The sequence below is a fragment of the Megalobrama amblycephala genome, linkage group LG24, assembly GCF_018812025.1.
Source record: "Megalobrama amblycephala isolate DHTTF-2021 linkage group LG24, ASM1881202v1, whole genome shotgun sequence".
Taxonomy (NCBI): domain Eukaryota; kingdom Metazoa; phylum Chordata; class Actinopteri; order Cypriniformes; family Xenocyprididae; genus Megalobrama; species Megalobrama amblycephala.
Genome location: NC_063067.1, coordinates 14,284,505 through 14,303,587, shown reverse-complemented (window position 1 = coordinate 14,303,587; position 19,083 = coordinate 14,284,505). Strand labels below are relative to the sequence as shown.

The 19,083-nt window shown below is 37.1% G+C and overlaps 2 protein-coding genes across 3 annotated transcripts in view; both read right to left on the bottom strand.

Annotated features, from left to right (window-relative positions):
• Nucleotides 1–5,510, bottom strand: part of asb14b (ankyrin repeat and SOCS box containing 14b) — an 11,442-nt gene extending 5,932 nt beyond the window's left edge. Inside the window, exons 1-6 of one of the 2 annotated variants that reach the window (XM_048179135.1) lie at nt 5,362–5,510; nt 3,879–4,039; nt 3,744–3,799; nt 3,518–3,649; nt 3,286–3,444; nt 2,147–2,392 (exon numbers count right to left, since the gene is read on the bottom strand). In XM_048179135.1, coding sequence (XP_048035092.1) covers nt 2,147–2,392; nt 3,286–3,444; nt 3,518–3,649; nt 3,744–3,799; nt 3,879–3,997 — 712 coding nt within the window. In that variant the 5' untranslated portion in view covers nt 3,998–4,039; nt 5,362–5,510. The remainder of the gene's footprint in view (nt 1–2,146; nt 2,393–3,285; nt 3,445–3,517; nt 3,650–3,743; nt 3,800–3,878; nt 4,040–5,361) is intronic. The other variant, XM_048179136.1, reaches the window with a different exon arrangement.
• A 928-nt stretch (nt 5,511–6,438) lies between these two features.
• Nucleotides 6,439–19,083, bottom strand: part of dnah12 (dynein, axonemal, heavy chain 12) — a 33,546-nt gene continuing 20,901 nt past the window's right edge. The window contains 25 exon segments of the mRNA XM_048178115.1: nt 6,439–6,736; nt 6,841–6,908; nt 7,989–8,080; nt 8,171–8,308; nt 9,939–10,143; nt 10,227–10,330; nt 10,429–10,617; nt 10,705–10,938; nt 12,055–12,192; nt 12,287–12,427; nt 12,558–12,811; nt 13,859–14,009; nt 14,137–14,281; nt 14,382–14,540; nt 14,659–14,799; nt 14,883–15,055; nt 15,146–15,338; nt 15,710–15,902; nt 16,027–16,241; nt 16,348–16,493; nt 16,577–16,724; nt 16,821–17,062; nt 18,129–18,269; nt 18,355–18,444; nt 18,529–18,660. Of these exon segments, the coding sequence (XP_048034072.1) occupies nt 6,543–6,736; nt 6,841–6,908; nt 7,989–8,080; nt 8,171–8,308; nt 9,939–10,143; nt 10,227–10,330; nt 10,429–10,617; nt 10,705–10,938; nt 12,055–12,192; nt 12,287–12,427; nt 12,558–12,811; nt 13,859–14,009; nt 14,137–14,281; nt 14,382–14,540; nt 14,659–14,799; nt 14,883–15,055; nt 15,146–15,338; nt 15,710–15,902; nt 16,027–16,241; nt 16,348–16,493; nt 16,577–16,724; nt 16,821–17,062; nt 18,129–18,269; nt 18,355–18,444; nt 18,529–18,660 (4,026 nt within the window). The 3' untranslated portion in view covers nt 6,439–6,542.

The window sequence follows — 19,083 nt, the reverse complement described above, 5'->3', positions numbered from 1 at the left end:
TAGATAGATAGATAGAGACTAGATAGACAGATAGACAGACAGACGGATAGACAGATAGACAGACGGACGGATAGATAGACAGACAGAGACTAGATATATAGATAGATAGATAGACAGACTAGATAGATAGATAGATAGATAGATAGATAGATAGATAGATAGATAGAGACTAGATAGACAGACAGACGGATAGACAGACAGATAGATAGACAGACGGACGGATAGATAGACAGACAGATAGATAGATAGATAAATAGACAGACTAGATAGATAGATAGATAGATAGATAGATAGAGACTAGATAGACAGATAGACAGACAGAGACTAGATAGATAGATAGACAGACAGAGACAGAGACTAGATAGATAGACAGACAGAGACAGAGACTAGATAGATAGACAGACAAATAGATAGATAGATAGATAGATAGATAGATAGATAGATAGACAGACAGACAGACGGATAGATAGATAGATAGACAGACAGACAGACTAGATAGATAGATAGACAGACAAATAGATAGATACATTACATAGACATTGTATGTAATGTGTGTGTCTGACCTCAGTGTGTTTCCCTACCGTCCACCACAGTGACCCTCAGTATGTGTGTGTGTGTATATATATATATATATATATATATTTGTTTAACCACTGTGGTAACAAATGTTCAGACATGTTCTATTGTGTTACACTGTTAATTTAAGTTTAAGTTATGTTGTAATATTTGATAGCATTATAATATATTTTCTTCTATTATACAGATGTTTTTATTATTGTTATAAAAAAAAAAAAAAAAAAAAAAAAAAAAAAAAATGCCTCATTCACTTCCATATCGGGCACCCGCGAAAGTGAAAGTTAGGGGAAGGGCACTCTGTTTATATGCCCAAGGAAGTCGACCGGAAGTGAATCGGCCGGGTGCCGCCATCTTGTAGCAGAACTTACTTGCGTTAGCATCCCCATGACTCCCATTCATTTTGGCGTACTTTGAAGAATAACTTTAATCTGAGGCGTTTAAAGACTCCATTGTCCATTATTTATTTCTAAAGATACACGACAAGATAGCTCCATTACCTTCTAGTTACATTATGGCCCGTAGATAGTTTTTGTAAAAATAGGCTAACGATTGCGTCATAACCATACTCTCTGTCGCACATAGAAATTACCGTACAGACAGGAGGAGAGCTCGCAGATCGGGGAGATCAAGAGAGATGGCGTACTGGCGTTACATTTTAAAATACTATACAAAATAATTAATAGAATATACTCCTGCTTATCACGCCAAAGAACTCCCCGCTCAAGCTCGCCGTCTCTGCAAGATAACGAGAGTTTTCACGCACAGATAGAAGATTTACATCTGTAGAGGTTGCAGAGTCATCAAGCTTAGTTTGAGTCTGCGCGTCAGAAACGGAAGCTAAAAATCGCTAAAAATGGGCTTCACTTGTCTAGAGTTCCAATGGGGTCGCTGTGTCCATTTCTTTTACTGTCTATGTTTACGTGGCTGAGCGCTGCACGCGACCGGCAGATAGCCTGATAGATAGAAGGAGATTGTCGCGGTTGTCGGGTAGAGACTTAACGTTGTCGGAAAGGTGAGTAGTTATAATCGTTGAAAACGACGAAAAAAAAGACTAGGTGGGAAAAAACATCGTCGTTAGAAATAAAAATAAAAAGACATTAGACAAAAAAAGATAACTAACCAAAACTGTAATTTGTGTTTGGCTAAACTAACTAAAATAAAATAAAATTATAGATAGTCCTTAGTTTTCATCTTTGATGTCTTTCAGAGACTAGTATTTCATTTCCCTGCGTCTCTAGTCTCTCTCACATAGACCGCGCCTCCAGACGAGTGTTGGAAGAGTTCGCGAAAGGTTGGTATCTCGTGACATTAAAAAGTGGTATTAAAATTATTTTTATTCTGAATATAATTTTGTCAGAGTGCCCTTTTTTTAGGTCAGAGCAACTGCCCCTCAAAATTCCTGTGCACGTCCCTGATAGATAGCTTAAAAATCTATCTAATCTATTTAATATTATATTTTCATAATTATTACCTATTTATCTGTTACGAGTAGCAGTAAAAAAAAAAAACACAGACTGAATCAAGTCAGATGCTTACTGAATTTCTAGCCACAGGCACATTTCAAAATCACCTTTCTGAAGCAGAACCTCCACAACGTTAAAATGTCCAGCTTGAGCCGCAAGTCCTACAGGAGTATGTTCACACACATCAATGGCATTTGGGTCAGCGCCAGATTGTAGAAGCAGGTAGACAAAGTTATCCAAGCCAAGCACGGATGCTTCATGCAGAGCAGTTCTTTGAAGACTTCCTTTTTGGTCCACTGTGGCATTGTAGCGTAGCAGCAGCAGAGCCAGGTCATACTGGTCATTCTTTATGGCTAGAAAAAAGTCAATTGATGTATTTATTAGACTTGTGTCAAATACAGTCTATGATGTTTTCATGTTGTATACTATTTTTTTAATTAACAATATTTTGTTAAATAGTTATATTCTACACTGTTTTGTCTACATAAATTCAATATAAAACACTAAAAATTAAAATCAATCATGATTTTAAAATCAAAATAAATTTTCATTCAAAGGATTAATGATCAGGAATTTAAAAAAATATGTTTTACTCACAATTTCAACCCAATTAAATATTCTAGAGCCTGGCATAACTGGCATGTATATTCATTCTAAAAATGCCTATTGTGTTTTAAGAGTTTATTAATTTAGATGACTTTTTCAGGTCTATAAATCACACTTTTAAAATTAAACAAAAATTTTAATTTGCTAGAAATTTGCTACAGATTAGCCTACATTTAACAGTATTAAATTATTTGTGTTTTTTAAATATTCACTTTAAGTGAGCGTTACATGACTGAAAAGGTCATCTAAATGTAAAAATATAGGAAATAAGTATGCACAATTTAATTAATAAATTTAATTAATAAATTAATACAAATTAATAAAATAAAATAAAATTAAAATAATACTATTATTCGGTATGGTACGGTATGGATTATATATTGTGCATCTCTATCTCGTATTTTTAAAAAAAAGAAAAAGAAAGAAAAGAAAAGAAAAGAAAAGAAAAGAAAAGAAAAGAAAGTTCCTTGTCTTGGGTGCTAAAGGAATATACTGAAGCGCAGTATGCGATTTATCAGTAAAACATGAATTAAAACAACGATGCAACTTAAATCTTTGTCCAAAAAAGAGTGTCTTGTGGTTCTAATCTTAAATGTGTGCTTACTAAGTATGCTAAAAATAGCACTGTTGTGTTCCACACCTGCAACCAATGCAGAGTCATCATCCTCATTTTTGCAGTCAGGGTCACAACCGTTCTGCAGCAGGAATGTAGCATTCTCTCTGAGACCGTGAACAACAGCGAGAAACAACGGAGTCTCCCCTCTCAGAGTACGGCACTGCCCTGACCCCTGAGGAGATGCTGAACGAGGAAATCTCATTAAGAAATAACGTTTTTGGAGGTTTAGTGAGATAACTATAGATATCACATAGACCTGCATAAGTGATCTCCAGAATGCTCCTCTTGTGTTGCACCGCTGCCTCATGCAAAGGGATCCAGCCCCTGCTGTCTGCATTAGACAGAGCCTCCTTATGCTGCACCAGGACCTTCAAAGCATCCTCATTACCTGACGTCATACATGGAAGGAACGGCATGAAGACTCCAGAACTTGGAACGCTGAAAATGCTCATGAACGTTTTTTTGGAGGATTTCGCTCTTACCAGCTTGTATAGCAGTGAAAATTTCCTCATGGTCAATGAGGTCCAACAGATCACTGCTGAGGGACATCAAAACAAAATGTTCCATCATAAAACACACACTATTAGTGCATTTAAAATGGTGGGATTTACCAGTACCTGGTTGCTGAATCAGCATGTTTGCTGCACTCCAATAGACTCTGTTCAATCATGTACTGAGTGGCCTCATCTTCATCATCATCCCAGTCATCCTCCGCAGCATCATACACCTCCTCCATATTTCAGTAATAAACTCTAACTTGGCAACCAGAACCACAGGACTTAACAGCAAATGGATGATACAATGTGAAAAAATAGTGACTTAATCAGTATCTTTTTCGCCCTGAAGTATTTTCAAATTTACCACCACAACAAATAACAGGGTCTAATATAGGAAAACATTCACTGTAAAAAATGACCGTGATTTTAACAGTAAAAGACTGTAAAAATGCTGCGGTGAAAAACTGTTGATTGGTTTACAGAAAGTTTCCGTACTATATACGGTGAATAACTGTAATAGATCTAACGGTACATTTAATGTAATTTTACGGTAAAATGCCGTTAAATTCACAGTTTTTGGAAGTGAAAAATAACAATTCATTGTAAAATTTACAGTGAAAAACCGTATATTGACATTCCCACAATTCCCTGCGTGATACTTCACATTTGATATATTTTCGTTGAAATAACTCTGTTTCTTCTTAGTTTTTCTCATTTTTTTCTAATCAGTTATGTACATTAGGGTTTTATGTTACATCTAATGTTGTTAAATTAATGTTTATTGCATTTTTAAAATTTCATGCATGTTACCATGATGGTGTTTAGTGTGTGTGTGAATGACACTGTGTGCACCTTCTATATATTAGCATTGTCCTTCTCAGCTTGTGGAAAAGCTGCTTGTGATGAACTTTGATTCATCATGTAACTCTTATCACCACTGTGTTTGGTGACTGTCAGTGTATTATAAAGGTACAAAACAGATATTAGTACTTCATTAGGTTAGTAAATAAACATTATATCAGTTAATGAAATACATTATTTTACCGTAAATTTAACAGATTTAAAATGTAAAATTCACATGTAACTCCGTAAGTATGTTTACGGTTTGATGTCATTTTTACAGTATTGTTCTGGTAACCACAGCTGCCGGTATTTTTCCGTAGAAACAACGGGATTTTTTTTTACAGTGTTGTACATTATGTATATTATGACTAGCATCCTGCTAGTTTGACTCTCGAATTAAATGTGTTAAGAGACTGTATTGTACATGCATGCGAGCATACAATAGCCAAAGCTGAAAATATCTGCTCTAGTTTCAACTGAGCTGGCTTGAATTACAAAATGAGGTAACCGGCACTCAAAACTCTGAGGTTGTTGCATTACAATGTTAAATTCATATTTAAAATGAATAGAAAAAGTATAACAAGAGACTAATATCACAATTAGCTGCTTTGGTAACTTCATTCTTTAAATGACTGTCGAATTACTATGAGTATGTTTTGTAAACATGCAACACATTCCATGCAATCTATTTCTGTAGAGTTTTTCCAGGAGAAATAATCTGTTTACATATGCTCAATTCAAAGGCAAATGTTCGTTCTACCTTGAGGCAACAGGAAATGTTGAAAACAGTCGTTGCAGTTGTATCTGTACTGTGTTTTTGTCACTTTACACTCTATTTATATCCCTGCATGGTTAAAAATACTCGCTAACTCCTGGGCCAACCAACCAACACCTGGCTTTGACCCACTGCGTGACAGTCAGTCTTGCAATTCTACCCGGACAGCTGATCTGAGAGTTAATGTTCTTAGGAACATATGCGACGGGCCACGCTTTCTCTTGCATTCAGCACTCTATTTGAAGTGAACCTTCACCACGCGGCTTGAAATTCACAGTGGACTGTATAAAACGCATACTCTCAGAGAAACAGGAAGCTGTGCATTGATTAAATAACGTAATCCCACCAGAGATGCACATTAAGACTGATGTATGAATTATTAAATCACAACAGGAAAAAATGGAATAATATAAAATGGAAGAATATTCCTTAGTACTTAAAAGCAAGAATATAATATATTCCCATTCTGATCCAGCCTATTCCATTCCATCCTAATGTTTAATGTACAGTAATGTAGGTAAGCAAAAAAAAAAAAAAGCCCTAAGCTACAACAATTGCTAAGAACTTTATGTAAATAAATTTATGTAGATGCTTGAATTGAAATCACAATCAAGAACCCCTTTAAATATCATAATATAGACTGTATCATGAAGAAATGTTTAAGAAATATTTTTCTACAGAATTGTTTCTACAAAATATAAGCATTTAAGTTGATAAAAAGTGTTATAATTTTATAATAATATATTATATATTATTATATAATATAATATATCCTAATAAATAATACTAAATAATATATATATATATATATATATATATATATATATATATATATATATATATATATATATATATATATATATATATATATATATATATATATATATATTATTATTATTACCTGACTGAATGTGTTCTTTAGATTTTATTCAAATGCTATACTGAAAAATATTTTGGAATAAAATCTTCTGGAATAAAACATCAATGTAGATATTCTAGATGTACTTGAAAAACACATATAAAGAGGACAATAGTATAGAATTATGCCATGTTGGTCAGAAATATTTGCTGAGATAATATTTTTAATGGACACAGTGGAAAATCATAAAAGCCATGTGTGAGAACAGTAAATAAAGTGCTGGTTCAGAAGTCAAAGGGGTTCGGTGTCAATCATCTAGTTGACATAGCAAAGCCACGCCTCTCTTGACCCAGTGCTGAGGACGCTTGTTGGTAGGGAGCGTCATGCTGATGACAAAGTTGGTTGAATGGCCAGTGGTGGACAGCGTACCTTTACGCTCACTGGTCTTGTAGAGGGGACACACATAGATGCTGTTGGGGTGTTCCATACCCCTCTTGTCCGCTAAAAACAGATTTAGAGAGGTTGCTGAGCAAAGTAACTACAAAAGCATGAAGTGATAGATATAGATGTACTTAATAATCAACACATAACATTTATTATCTTACTTGGTTTGATCCAGATGATAGGGACTGCATCAAATAAAACTTTGGGATACTGTTCGGCCAACACTCCACTGCAAGGAAGAACACATTTCATGAAAATATAACTCAAAAACGATTACTTCCAGCTAATGTTGCACGATATACCGGTACTAGAAAGGTATCGCGATACCCTGCTTTTAAAAACGGTCCGGTTCTTGAGTGCCAGCTGTATTTCCTAATGTGCGACAGCAGGGGGCAGTGTGCGTGCAGCGCGCTGTTTCTAAGGCACATTGAGTGCGTGTTTATTCCTCTCAACTGCGCAACGGCTTTTATGGTGACGAAACGAGAGGTATGGTTGCAAATACAGGTGCTCTTGCAGACCGTCCACAAATTGTTGAGAAAGCAGATGCACGAAGCGAAATATGGCATTATTTTGCTTACATTGCCGACAGATAGGGCAAGCCCACGGATACCACAAAGCCCGTTTGCAAAATAACGCAAGCGGAGGGAGTCAAAAGCATCTTGCCGTCAAACATCCCGATTTCTACAAAGAATTTAAAGAGCGACAGGTTAGTGAATGTAATACCAGCATTATGTTTATGCTCTCAAACATTAAATGAGTGTTATTTATTTATTTTACTCGTGCAAGCAGAACTCCGCAAAGAGGTGTATTATTGAGTCTAAGTTTAATAAGCGATATCTGGTTGCAAAAATAAAATTAATTTAAAAATACATAAATACGTGAAGGGTATATACAGTTATTTTAAACCAATTTATGCTTTAATAACATTGCTTTAATTATTTACAGTAATATAATTTTTACAATAATCTTACTGTCAAAAACACCTAAATGTATAAAAAAGCATAACAGCAAATAATTTACAATTTTATTGAGCATGAAAATAATAAACATTAAAAATTATATTAAATCTAACTCTAACTTCATGGCAATGAAGCTCAAATCCAGAAGTATCAGCCTGCACACTGGTGAAGAAAGAAGTTCATATGTCATATGTTATTTATTTACTTTTCCTGCTGTTTTAGGTTTTTGCCATAGTATCGTTTAAGTATCGGTATCGTGATATTTAAGTTGGGTATCGTATCGAAGTCAAAATTTTGGTATCGTGACAACACTACTTCCAGCATCTTCCTGCCATGTAAGCTTCTCTTACCTTTTTTTATCCCACCGAGCTCCATCCAGGAAAAGGCCATGAATGTAGACTCCATCTTCAGGAGATGAGTCGGAGGTGTCGATTGGCAGAACCTGAAGCAATAAAGAACAAAATGTTGCTCTCAAATCGTCTCTTTCTAATGAAAGTACTCTCAGCCTAGAGACAGTTGCAGCAGATGATACCTCGTAATTAAAGCCAAGCAGGTCAATGGGGATGGAGTACTTCCTGGCGTAGTTCTGCAAGGCTCCTGTTATGAAAGCCTGAGTGAAGAAAAACCCAGACAACCAGAATACATGGGGCTTCTGGGTGTCATACCAGTCCTGGAAAGGAATATAACACAGAGACACATTAACAAAGACAAATAATATTTTTTCAATTCAATTTACTTGATTTGATCAAAAATACAATAAGTACTATATTATTGTGAAATATTATTATGATTTAAAAAACTTTTCTATTTGAATATATTTTAAAATGTAATTTTAAGGACAAAGCTGAATTTTCAGCATCATTACTCCAATCTTCAGTGTCACATGATCCTTCAGAAATCATTCTAATATGCTGATTTGCTACTCAAGAAACATTTCTTATCTTATTATCAATGTTGAAAACTGTTGTGCTGCTTAATATTTAAAAAAAAAAGTATATTTCATTAGGTAATATAATGTTAATATATCTAATATATATATACGTTAAAGGGGTTAGTTCACCCAAAAATGAAAATTCTGTCATTAATTACTCACCCTCATGCCGTTCCAGACCCTTAAGACCTTCGTTCATCTTCGGAACACAAATTAAGATATTTTTGTTGAAATCCAATGGCATTTCCTCTCTCAAGATCCATTAATGTACTTAAAACATATTTAAATCAGTTCATGTGAGTACAGTGGTTCAGGTTCAATATTAATATTATAAAGCGACGAGAATTTTTTTGGTGGCCGATTTCAAAACACTGCTTCATGAAGCTTTGGAGCGTTATGAATCTTTTGTGTCGATTCGGATTCGGATCGCATGTCAAACTGCCAAACTGCTGAAATCACGTGACTTTGGCGCTCCGAACCGCTGATTCGACACGCTGATTCATAACGCTCCGAAGCTTCCTGAAGCAGTGTTTTGAAATCCGTCATCACTAAATAAGTAGTTATTTAGTTTTTTTTGGCGCAAAATATTCTCGTCGCTTATAATATTAATATTGAACCACTGTACTCACATGAACTGATTTAAATATGTTTTTAGTACCTTTATGGATTTGAGAGAGGAAATGTCATTGCTGGCTATGGAGGCCTCACTGAGCCATCGGATTTCAACAAAAATATCTTAATTTGTGTTCCGAAGATGAACGAAGGTCTTATGGGTGTGGAACGGCATGAGGGTGAGTAATAAATGACATAATTTTCATTTTTGGGTGAACTAACCCTTTAACTACCAAAATCTGCCTTTTAATTTTAAAATGTACCCATAACCACCACAATAATAAAGGTGACACAACAGAAAGTGATCTCGTTCCAGGGGGTGGGGTGTGGGTTGACCCTCGGTCTGTCCACAATCACAAAACACCATCAGGGTAACACACATGACACTAAAATAATGCAATAAACATTAACTAAATAACAAAATATAACACAAAACACACTAATGTACATTACTGATGTAATGAAGATGAGAAGAACAAAAATAAAGAAGAAAAACTGAATAAAAATGAGAAGAAACTAAATTATTCTTAAAAAAATGCAATCATATGTGATGTGTAATGCAAGGACTTCTGAGAATGTTTTTTTTTTTTTTTTTTTTTACCGTAAATTATATGGTAATTTATAGTTTTTACTTGCAAAAACCCTAAAGCATTTTACAGTTGCATTTTTACAGTATTTTTCTGTGAAAATTACAAACATTTTTTTTGGTCTGATACCTTTGGCTTCTGAGAGGAGTTGTCTGTGTGTGGTCACTGACCTGTAGAAATTTGAGTCTGGCTAGGAAGTCGTTGACATAGCTGCCCAATGGCTTGAGACTGGGATAGGAGCATTTGGCCCACTTTTCTGGCACTTTCCCCACCAGCAGACTGCCGGCTACAGCCTCTAGCTCTGCATCCATCACCACCAGCCCCTTAATGGCCTTTATCAGGTTCTGCAGACTCACACGTATAGTACTGCTCAAACTGAAAGAAGAAAGTACACACAAATTATAGTATAAACGTCTTCACATATAAAGAATTATTTCTATTGAGCTCTGAGGACTCACTTGTTATACCGCTGCATCTCCTGCACAAGCACTGTATTCATGCTCTCCTCATAGCACACAGGGAATTTGACAAGGGCAGACTCAATGTCAAAATTACCCGGAAGCTGCATGACCGAAATCAGAACGTCAATAAATCACTGGCACATATGCAAATAACTTTTTATCCCAATAACAATTTCTAATCTTATAAATGATGAGTTACTTTAGACAGGATGTCATTAGCAATGTCCAATAGAGTGGTATCCCCGCCAGAGCCGCCCCCTCCCTTTGAACCACCACCCTGGGTCAGGATGAGGGAATCAAATAGTAGTTTTGTCTGTTGAAGGTCTTTGGAGATGTCCACATTCTCATGCATGCCAAACACCTCGGGATGCTGGCTAAAAGGCAGGTTCTGTGGAGCATAAGAAGTGCATTATTTGTCATTGTTTTCATTGAGTTTGAATTTAGTCCGAGGTCAGCAGCTATCATAAAGCCGTACCTTGATAAACTCCACATAGTCTTCATAGATGGATTTTGGTGGTGCGTGATAATTGCCACTGGGGGAGAAGGAGTAGCGTGGGTGGTCAATAATGTCTTTGTTGTAGAAGTCAGCGAGGATTGTCATGAGGAGGCGACGGTCCCAGTCATCTGTTACACGTCCTCCGTAGTTACACTCTCCAGTCAGATACGTGATGGCCTCAAAGGGAACCTCCTGGTACTCATTCACAAAGAGCTGAGATACAGAAAGTAAATATAAATATAGCTGCAAGCAGCAATTATCGGTGTTCAAGCATTTTAAGGCCTTTAAGCACTTGTGCAAAAAGATTTGACATTTTATTTAGTAAGCATGTAACCACTTAAATTATAAAAGGAAAAGACCATTTACAGACAATACAGGCAACTTAGCATTGAAAATGTATGGTTTTTTAACGCTTTTTAAGAGTTCTTGAGGTTCTTGAAAAACCTAAGACTAGTTTGCCAAAGTTGGTTTTTGAAATAATCTCCAATATTTAACGAACAATTCGATGGACAGCGGCGGCAAAGTTGCTCAGAATGAGGAGTTCTACCATGTGGTACAAATGCAATGCTTTACACACGTAAAAAACGCGAGACGCCCCCCGGTGGCCGATTTCTTTAGAATTTCTCACAGGCCTCTAGGCCCAGCGAGTTTCCTTCCGATCGGCCTCCGTTAACCTTGTCTGATAGCTGCTCAAAATTCAGTGGCCGACGGCGGACATGGTTTTCGAGATGTGTCAATGTCCTCATAGACAAGAGTGGCCCCTCGGACAAAGATGCTGCACGGAAATTTTCAAGTCTCTCGGATTAACGGTTAAGTAGTTATAGCCATTTTCAGGTTTTTTTTCCTGTTATAGCGCCACCAAGTGGCCAGTCGCCACATTCTTTTTCACACGACCACAGAATGAGCTCTTACATAGGTGTGCCGAGTTTGGTGAAAATATCTCATTCCGTTCACAAGTTATAGCCATTTTAGTAAAAGTGGCTCCACCCACCTCAAATGTTTTGGCGGCCCTTAGGGACTGTGAATCGGTATTTCAACTTTTTCTTGATAACTATTGACAATCAGACTCTAGAGAATCTCACTGCACTGGTTTGGTTCAGATCGGGTCAAAAACCTAGGACTAGATCGCACAAGTAGGTTTTTCAAAAAATCCAAAATACCCGGAAATTTCGCAGCATATTATTTAAATGTATTGAGGATGAATTATTAAATTTGCCTTAGAAAGATAAAGGAGTTTATTAATTAAACACTTTTAATTTCCACCAGAGTGCTATTAAACACATTAAATGTGGTGGAAATGACACTGTAGTGAGAATTCAGGTGCTTTACCTGCAGCTGTCTGATACTAATACGCAGATCCGACTCGTTAAATCCATAAGGAATGTTCCATCCCAATGGCCCAAACTTTTTCCTCTCTTGGACAAGAGCATGGAAGAAGCAAACCCCGTACAAGAGCTTCTCCCAGACCTACACAACAGCAGTCAGTAATAAAATACTCTTACTGTATATCCAAAACATGAGGAAGAGTCAACATGAGACTGCAAACAGGTAATGTACTCACTGGCTCTTTGTTAGGACAGGCTGCAAAAAACTCAGGGTCAGAGATGGGGTCAGAAAGATACGACTGCAACAGATTTAACCTCAAGCCAGTGGGAGGCTCATTAGTCATCTTCACTCCATTCTGCAAGATGGTCACTGGGAACTGTCAGAGCAAACAAATCATCATCAATTACGTCCTTCGATATACAGGAACGTAAAGTACTGATTTGACAATAATTATAGTTCAAAGGAAAGAAAACAATTGTCTACTCAGGAGTGTACAGTATGTGTACCATGGGTGATGGGTAGCTGGTAAGCCAAAGACGGAAGTTTGGATGGCATGTGTCCGGGGAGAGGTCCTCACAGATCTTCTCCAGAGTGGACATCCAGGACACGGCCAGGTGGCAGTTCTGCAAGCACACCCAGGTGCCCTCCTTCATGGCTGAGCGGATCATCTTCACTGCTATTGGACCCTGGCCTTGTCCCAGAGAGATGGATTTAAATTGGGAACCACCCATGTTCTTATCATTGGCAAATTTCAGCAGACCTAAAGAAAAGTCAAAACAGTGTTTTAATGTAGTATTTGACTTAAATGTGTTTAACAGGTTTAACACCTTGATATTGAAATATATACCCCCACCAGGGATTGCCAAACCTACTTGATTTTAAGAGAACTAATTATGATTTTGATCTGTGCTATAAACACAAAGATGTCTCTTCTATCTGAGAAATAATAACTTCTGTAAATTGAAGAAAGAAGAATAAGAAGATCGCACATCCTGCATTCCGTCTGCGCTGTTTACTTATTGTGCTACATATGCGTCAGATAGATGTCTTTGGTCATGTCCTGTTTTTAATGTCTCTTTCTATGACAGTTGTACAGTTGAACCCCCTGCATGATTTCTACCAGTAACCACCCTAGACATTGAGGAGAAAAAAAATGTCCCCCAATGATTAGAAATGGTCAAATTGTCCGCCCCAGTATTTGATATTATTGATGCTGCTCTGCTGTACTCCATTATGCACCGCTCTGTTTGTTTTTAGGATGACAAGAAAAGTTTTAAAAGTTACATTTTTAGGCTGGTCTAACAGCGCTCATCATTGTCAGAATGAGTGAGCTGGCCAATCAAATCAAAGAAGGCGGGGCTTACTGTTCACAGAAGACGAGTGCGAATTCCAATGCAACACTTTCGTTTAAGCAGTGAGAGTAAGTAGCTAAACATTTAATATTTGATGACTGTTTTATGATTGAAATATTCAGCGACCGACAGTAATATCCAGTGGTGCAAACTACTCAACATTTTTATGAAATTTCACCATTTTGAATTGAAAACATGCTATTATTTGATTAATATGATATGATTAATGTAATTAATAACTGAATGTGATGAGACAAGAAACATTTTTGGCATATCAGACACCAATGTTGAAGACATGGTTATGGCATTGGGCTAAGGACTTACGGTGGGAAAAGTTGTGTTATGTATTCCAGCCTAAAAAGTGTTTTCCCTAAGTGTATTTAGCTGAAAATTAAGCACACTTTAAATGAGAGCAATGTATTGTCCTATTTAAACTGGAGTGATTAAAAACTCACTAGCCATTGGATCTGCTCCAGGAGAGAGAATGAACACCAAGGGAATGGTGCAGTTGGAGTCACTGTAGCTCTTACTGAGGTCAAATGGAGGTGGTTCAACAAATCTCTTTCCCAGTTTGTCAGTCACAAATTTGCTGATTGCTGGCTCAATCTTTAAAGAAAGGATAAAGTAAAAGTAAAATAAATGTTCCTGTGAGTGATGTGATACTCTACCTTTATTACTTTTTTAAAAGAACTATGATAAGAACATGTCAATTTTAAACTCAATGAGAGCTCACTTTATCAGGCCTAAGGCATCGGTAAATGATCATTTTTTGAAGTTCGTTGAGTTTATCACACCAGGGCTTGGGCAAAGCTGTGTTGTAAGGCTCCTTATTGTCATAAATGGGCAGGAAACTCTCAGGACTCTTAATGAAGCTCTCCCTACATAGAAATGTGTCATATTATGAGCTGCACAAAACTTGATATAACATGCAAATGTAACATTTCAGTCATTTCAGATGGCATGGCAGAGACTTCATACTTGAGGCCCTGAAGGGCAGGAAGATCACTGGCCCGGCAGATCTCATCCCAACTCTTATCAGGCAGCCAGTTTGGATCAGGGTTAGAGACGTTGTTCTGAAGGCCAACACCCCCAGTAAGCAGGAACATAAATTCAGAGTACTCAATCTCCCTCTTAGCTCTAAGAAAGATTCAAGATTCAATTAACACCATATTCTTTTGGACATAAATTTCATCATACTACTACGAAATCTGACAGTAATATGCCAATGTTGCATTCAGGACTTGTTTGAACTTACAGCAGTAAGTTAGAACAGAGCAGGAACGAGAAGAGGAGTTTGTCCTTCTCAAAGAGAGAACGGCACACATTGCAGTACAGGTTATAGGTGAAATGATCAGTCAAGTATCGGAGTCTCTTCTCTAGATTCTTTGATTTGTTGCTGTAGAATACATATGCACAATAAGTGAAATGCAAAGAAAAATGGTTGCATAATTTGTAAACTCATGTGTAGTTATTCCCTACCTGTCAAGTATGGAGTTGACATAGAGGTTGACAAACCAGTTGAGAGAGTATTGATACATGGGGTCAATGTTGGCCAGGTCTGCAATACTGAAGAAGAGGATGGAGGAGTGCTTAGCGATGGCTCTGTAGCCCTCTCTCGACTCAGCTATTTCAATCTCAGTCTTCTCTGCAATCTGGAAGTTCACAGCAAAGAGGTTAAACTAGAAACTATCACGGCATCAATAAAGGGCTTTCTTCTAAACCAGCTCTTTGATGCACTATACCTGCTGTTTCTTAGTAATCTCATTAGACATGATCTTGGCAGCATCCAAGATCTGGATGGCACTCTCGTCTTCCAGGATGTTCCCCTCTGAGGACTGCAAAGTCTCCAGGATTTGGTCCTCGATCTCCTTAAGCTGCTTCTTATTGGCTGCAGACTGAAGGATCAGGGCATTTCTCTCCTCCTCTAATTCAGGTCTGAGGGAAAACAGAAGTGGAATATCATACAGGGACATTAATTCTGAATCATATTCCTTAGTAAATCAAAATAATAAAAACTATGTTTTGCATTAAGAAATTTAATCTAATTTTTAGTACCACTAAGATTTTCATGACTATTAAGTCATTACCATAAAGCATCTGGACATTTTCCTACTTTTTTCATAACTGCCATTATTCTAAATGATGATTTCTACAACACAGAATCTAATTCACGAAGCACATTCATGAAATATACATTCTATATAAATAAGATCATGCACCATTTCAGTAATGAGAATTGAAGGGAAAATATATTAATTTGTGAAAAACATTGAAAATAATGCCCCCTTTTTAAAATTTTTAATCACCTCTCTTTTGCTACCACAATGCCAAGCAGCTGGTCTTCGAGGCCTTCTGGTGTAATCATGAAGTTCAGCAGGCAAACTTTGGTAGCTAGTTCAGGCAGGTAATGAGGGTTCCTCAGCTTTGTAGTGATGTAAAAGCGGAAGTCAGACGAGTACTCAATCACACTCTCGCCCAATCTGATACAGTCCACACCCCCTGCAAAAACAATGCAGGAACTCACTTTGATTTCCAACCCCTCTTTGAGAGTCAAATTAATCAAGTATTAAAAAAAATAACTCTCTAAAATAAATTATTGTTAATATAAGTTTAAGTAAAAGACCTTGTTTGAAAACTTGTTTGAGCAGCAGCGGCTCTAAGGAGGGGTCAAGCTCCTCTCCTACGTTCTCTAGCAGCAGCGGAGTACCAAACTGGATGCAGTTTTCGAGTGTTCTCATGTAGTCGGCATCGGTTAGCTTAATCACATTCAGGTTATGCTCCTTTTCAGAGTTTTTCACCCATTTGTTAGCTTGGCCCTGCGGATCTATCATTAACGGCCTGGCAATGAGAAAACTAGGTTGTAAAACATGACATTTTGGTTCTGAAATCTGTCATAATTTGCAAACACAAATTTTGAAAGGTTTCAGCTTTTGTTGAGTCATACCATCTTCTGGAGTTGCTCACTATAACACCATTGTCAATGGAGAAGCTGTCAGTGGGTAGGCCAGCGATATTCCAGGCCCTGATCTTGATTGGATCTCCAAGCGTCTTACTTAGAGAGAAGTCATCAGAGGATGGGATCTTCTTTGACTGAGTAGGAACATTGAATAAATGACACTGAATATTCATTTGCAAACAACACTGGTCTTCAACAGAGGGGAGTAGTGCAGTACCTTGCAGAGCTTGGCCCACATTTTAGTACAGTCATTGCGGAAACTGGCAGTGAAAGCTCCCAGGTAAGCAATAACACCAGCAGATATCAGCACATCACCTGTCAAGTTATCATATGTGCACTGAAGATCATTGGCTGCTTTCAGCCACCTGTGTAGAAATACAGGAACACATACTCAGTTGGCCTGATTATAGGAATTTGGTAACTACATAGGCTTATAAGAATTGGTCGTAGTTAATTGAGACCTTGACTTTTCTCCTCCTAGACCACCAATAAGCTTCTCGGCTCTCTCCAGCTTGCGAGCACAGAGGTCCACCTGGAACTCTAGCCGAGCTTTCTCTTCAGTCTTTTCCTCCAAAGTCTTCTGCAGTGAGGCCAGACGATCCTCCACTTCCTTCAGCTCTGCCCTCTTCTGGTTCAGCAGGGCCATAGTGGTGGCTAAGGATTCCTGGGCTACAATAAGGTTAGCTTTCTTAGGTGCCACCACCTGAAAGAGAAAAGAATTATGATTTCGACAAGTGGTATAAAACAATGAAGAGAAATAGTATGCATATATTTTTAAAAAATAATTAAATATACAGTATTCCAAAATTATTTTACAATTATTTTAAAAAAAATAATATTGTACATATACAATAAATTATGTTTATGTTCAACACAAATGAAGATCTTTTGATGAAATCTGAGAACTTTCTGTTTCTCCATTGACAGCTATGTGACCACCACTTTGATGCTTCAAAAAGTTCATAAAGAGATCGGTAAACTAATCCATATGAATTGAGTGGTTTAGTCCAAATTTTCTGAAGAGACTCGATCGCTTTTATATGTTGACCAGATTTAATTTAGGCTTTTATTCACATATAAACATTAATCAGTGATCATAAACAGAAGCTCAACCAAACCTGTTTCATGCGCGAGAAAAAAAAACTTATAGAAGCTCAAACATTTTGCATAACATACGAGAATGAACACGTTCCGAAGATGAACGAAAGTCTCACGGGTTTGGACGACATGAGGGTGAGTAATTAATGACAGAATTTTCATTTTTGGGTGAACTAACCCTTTAAGTAAGTGTGTGTGTGTGTGTGTGTTCTTGTATACATGGTTTATGAGGACACAAATGTGTATAACAGCATGGGTATTACAACATAAACATGGTTTATGATGACACTTCCCGTGTCCTCGTAAACCAAATGGCTTAAAAAAATATTTTTTGTTTTTTTTAATTAAAAAAATGCAGACAGTAGGGCGATAGAATATACAGTTTGTACAGTATAAATACCATTACGTCTATGTAGAGTTCCCGTAAACCACATATACAACTTACAAGTGTGTGTTTGTGTGTGTGTGTAAATATGTACATTACTATATGTTAATATGTAATAATAATAATACTGAGAGTAAGCTATACATAAAAATAGAAATAAAAATGAAAGAAATAAAACACAATACATATTTTCTACAATCAGATATTATGTGATGTGGCAATTTATCTAATGATTATTGTAGAGAAGGAAACTACTCAGTGTGAGATACAGATAGGGTCTGCCAACCTTTGCCACTCGGTCATAAACCTCCATTGAAGTGATCCATCTGCAAAGCCCCTCAGCAGCAGATGAGGCCTTGGCCACTTTGGTGGGGTCAAAGTCAGGGTTGGTCATGTACTCACTACGGATTTTATGCATCACTTGAGTCTATCACAAAACAACATCATTAAAATACATTAGCCACAGTATTACAAAAACAACCTACACACCCTACACCACAATAAAGACTTACAGGGATGTTGTCTTTGTCATATTCCTTCAGGTCTTTGAGGAAATTCATGTCCCCAAGCAGCTTCTTGCTTGGACCCCAGTAGTCAAGAATCTATTAAAACAGATGCCATGCTGTCGGTAAAGATAAAAACAAAGAGAGCTCATGGCATGTGACCTGACTAGACTTGCTTTTGACCTTCTGTCCGGTTCCGGAGGGATCATTGATCTTCTCTGGTTTGATGTCCTTCATTACACACACCGCTGCCATCACCAGCTTCACTCCTGCTGGAGGGTTCTTCATTGCTTTTACAATGGTCACATCAGCCGGCTGAAAACACAAATCAACCCACATCTTACATAATAATCTATCATTTTTTAAACCACAATTTACAACTTTTAGTCATACATTAATTATTTTTATTGAATTTTTGTAAAACGGAAAAATGAATTTCATCAAAATAAGATTAAAGGTGCCCTAGATTCAAAAATTGAATTTACCTCGGCATAGTTAAATAACAAGAGTTCAACATCTCAACATAACACCGACTGTTACGTAACAGTCGGGGTGTATGCCCCCAATATTTGCATATGCCAGACCATGATTGAGGCATTACACAAGGGCATCCTAGTATTAACGTCTGGATGAAAGGCATTAGACAAGGGCAGAACGTCTGGATGTGCACAGCTGGGTAAGCAAGCAAGGACAATAGCAAAAAATGGCAGATGGAGCAATAATAACTGACATGATTCA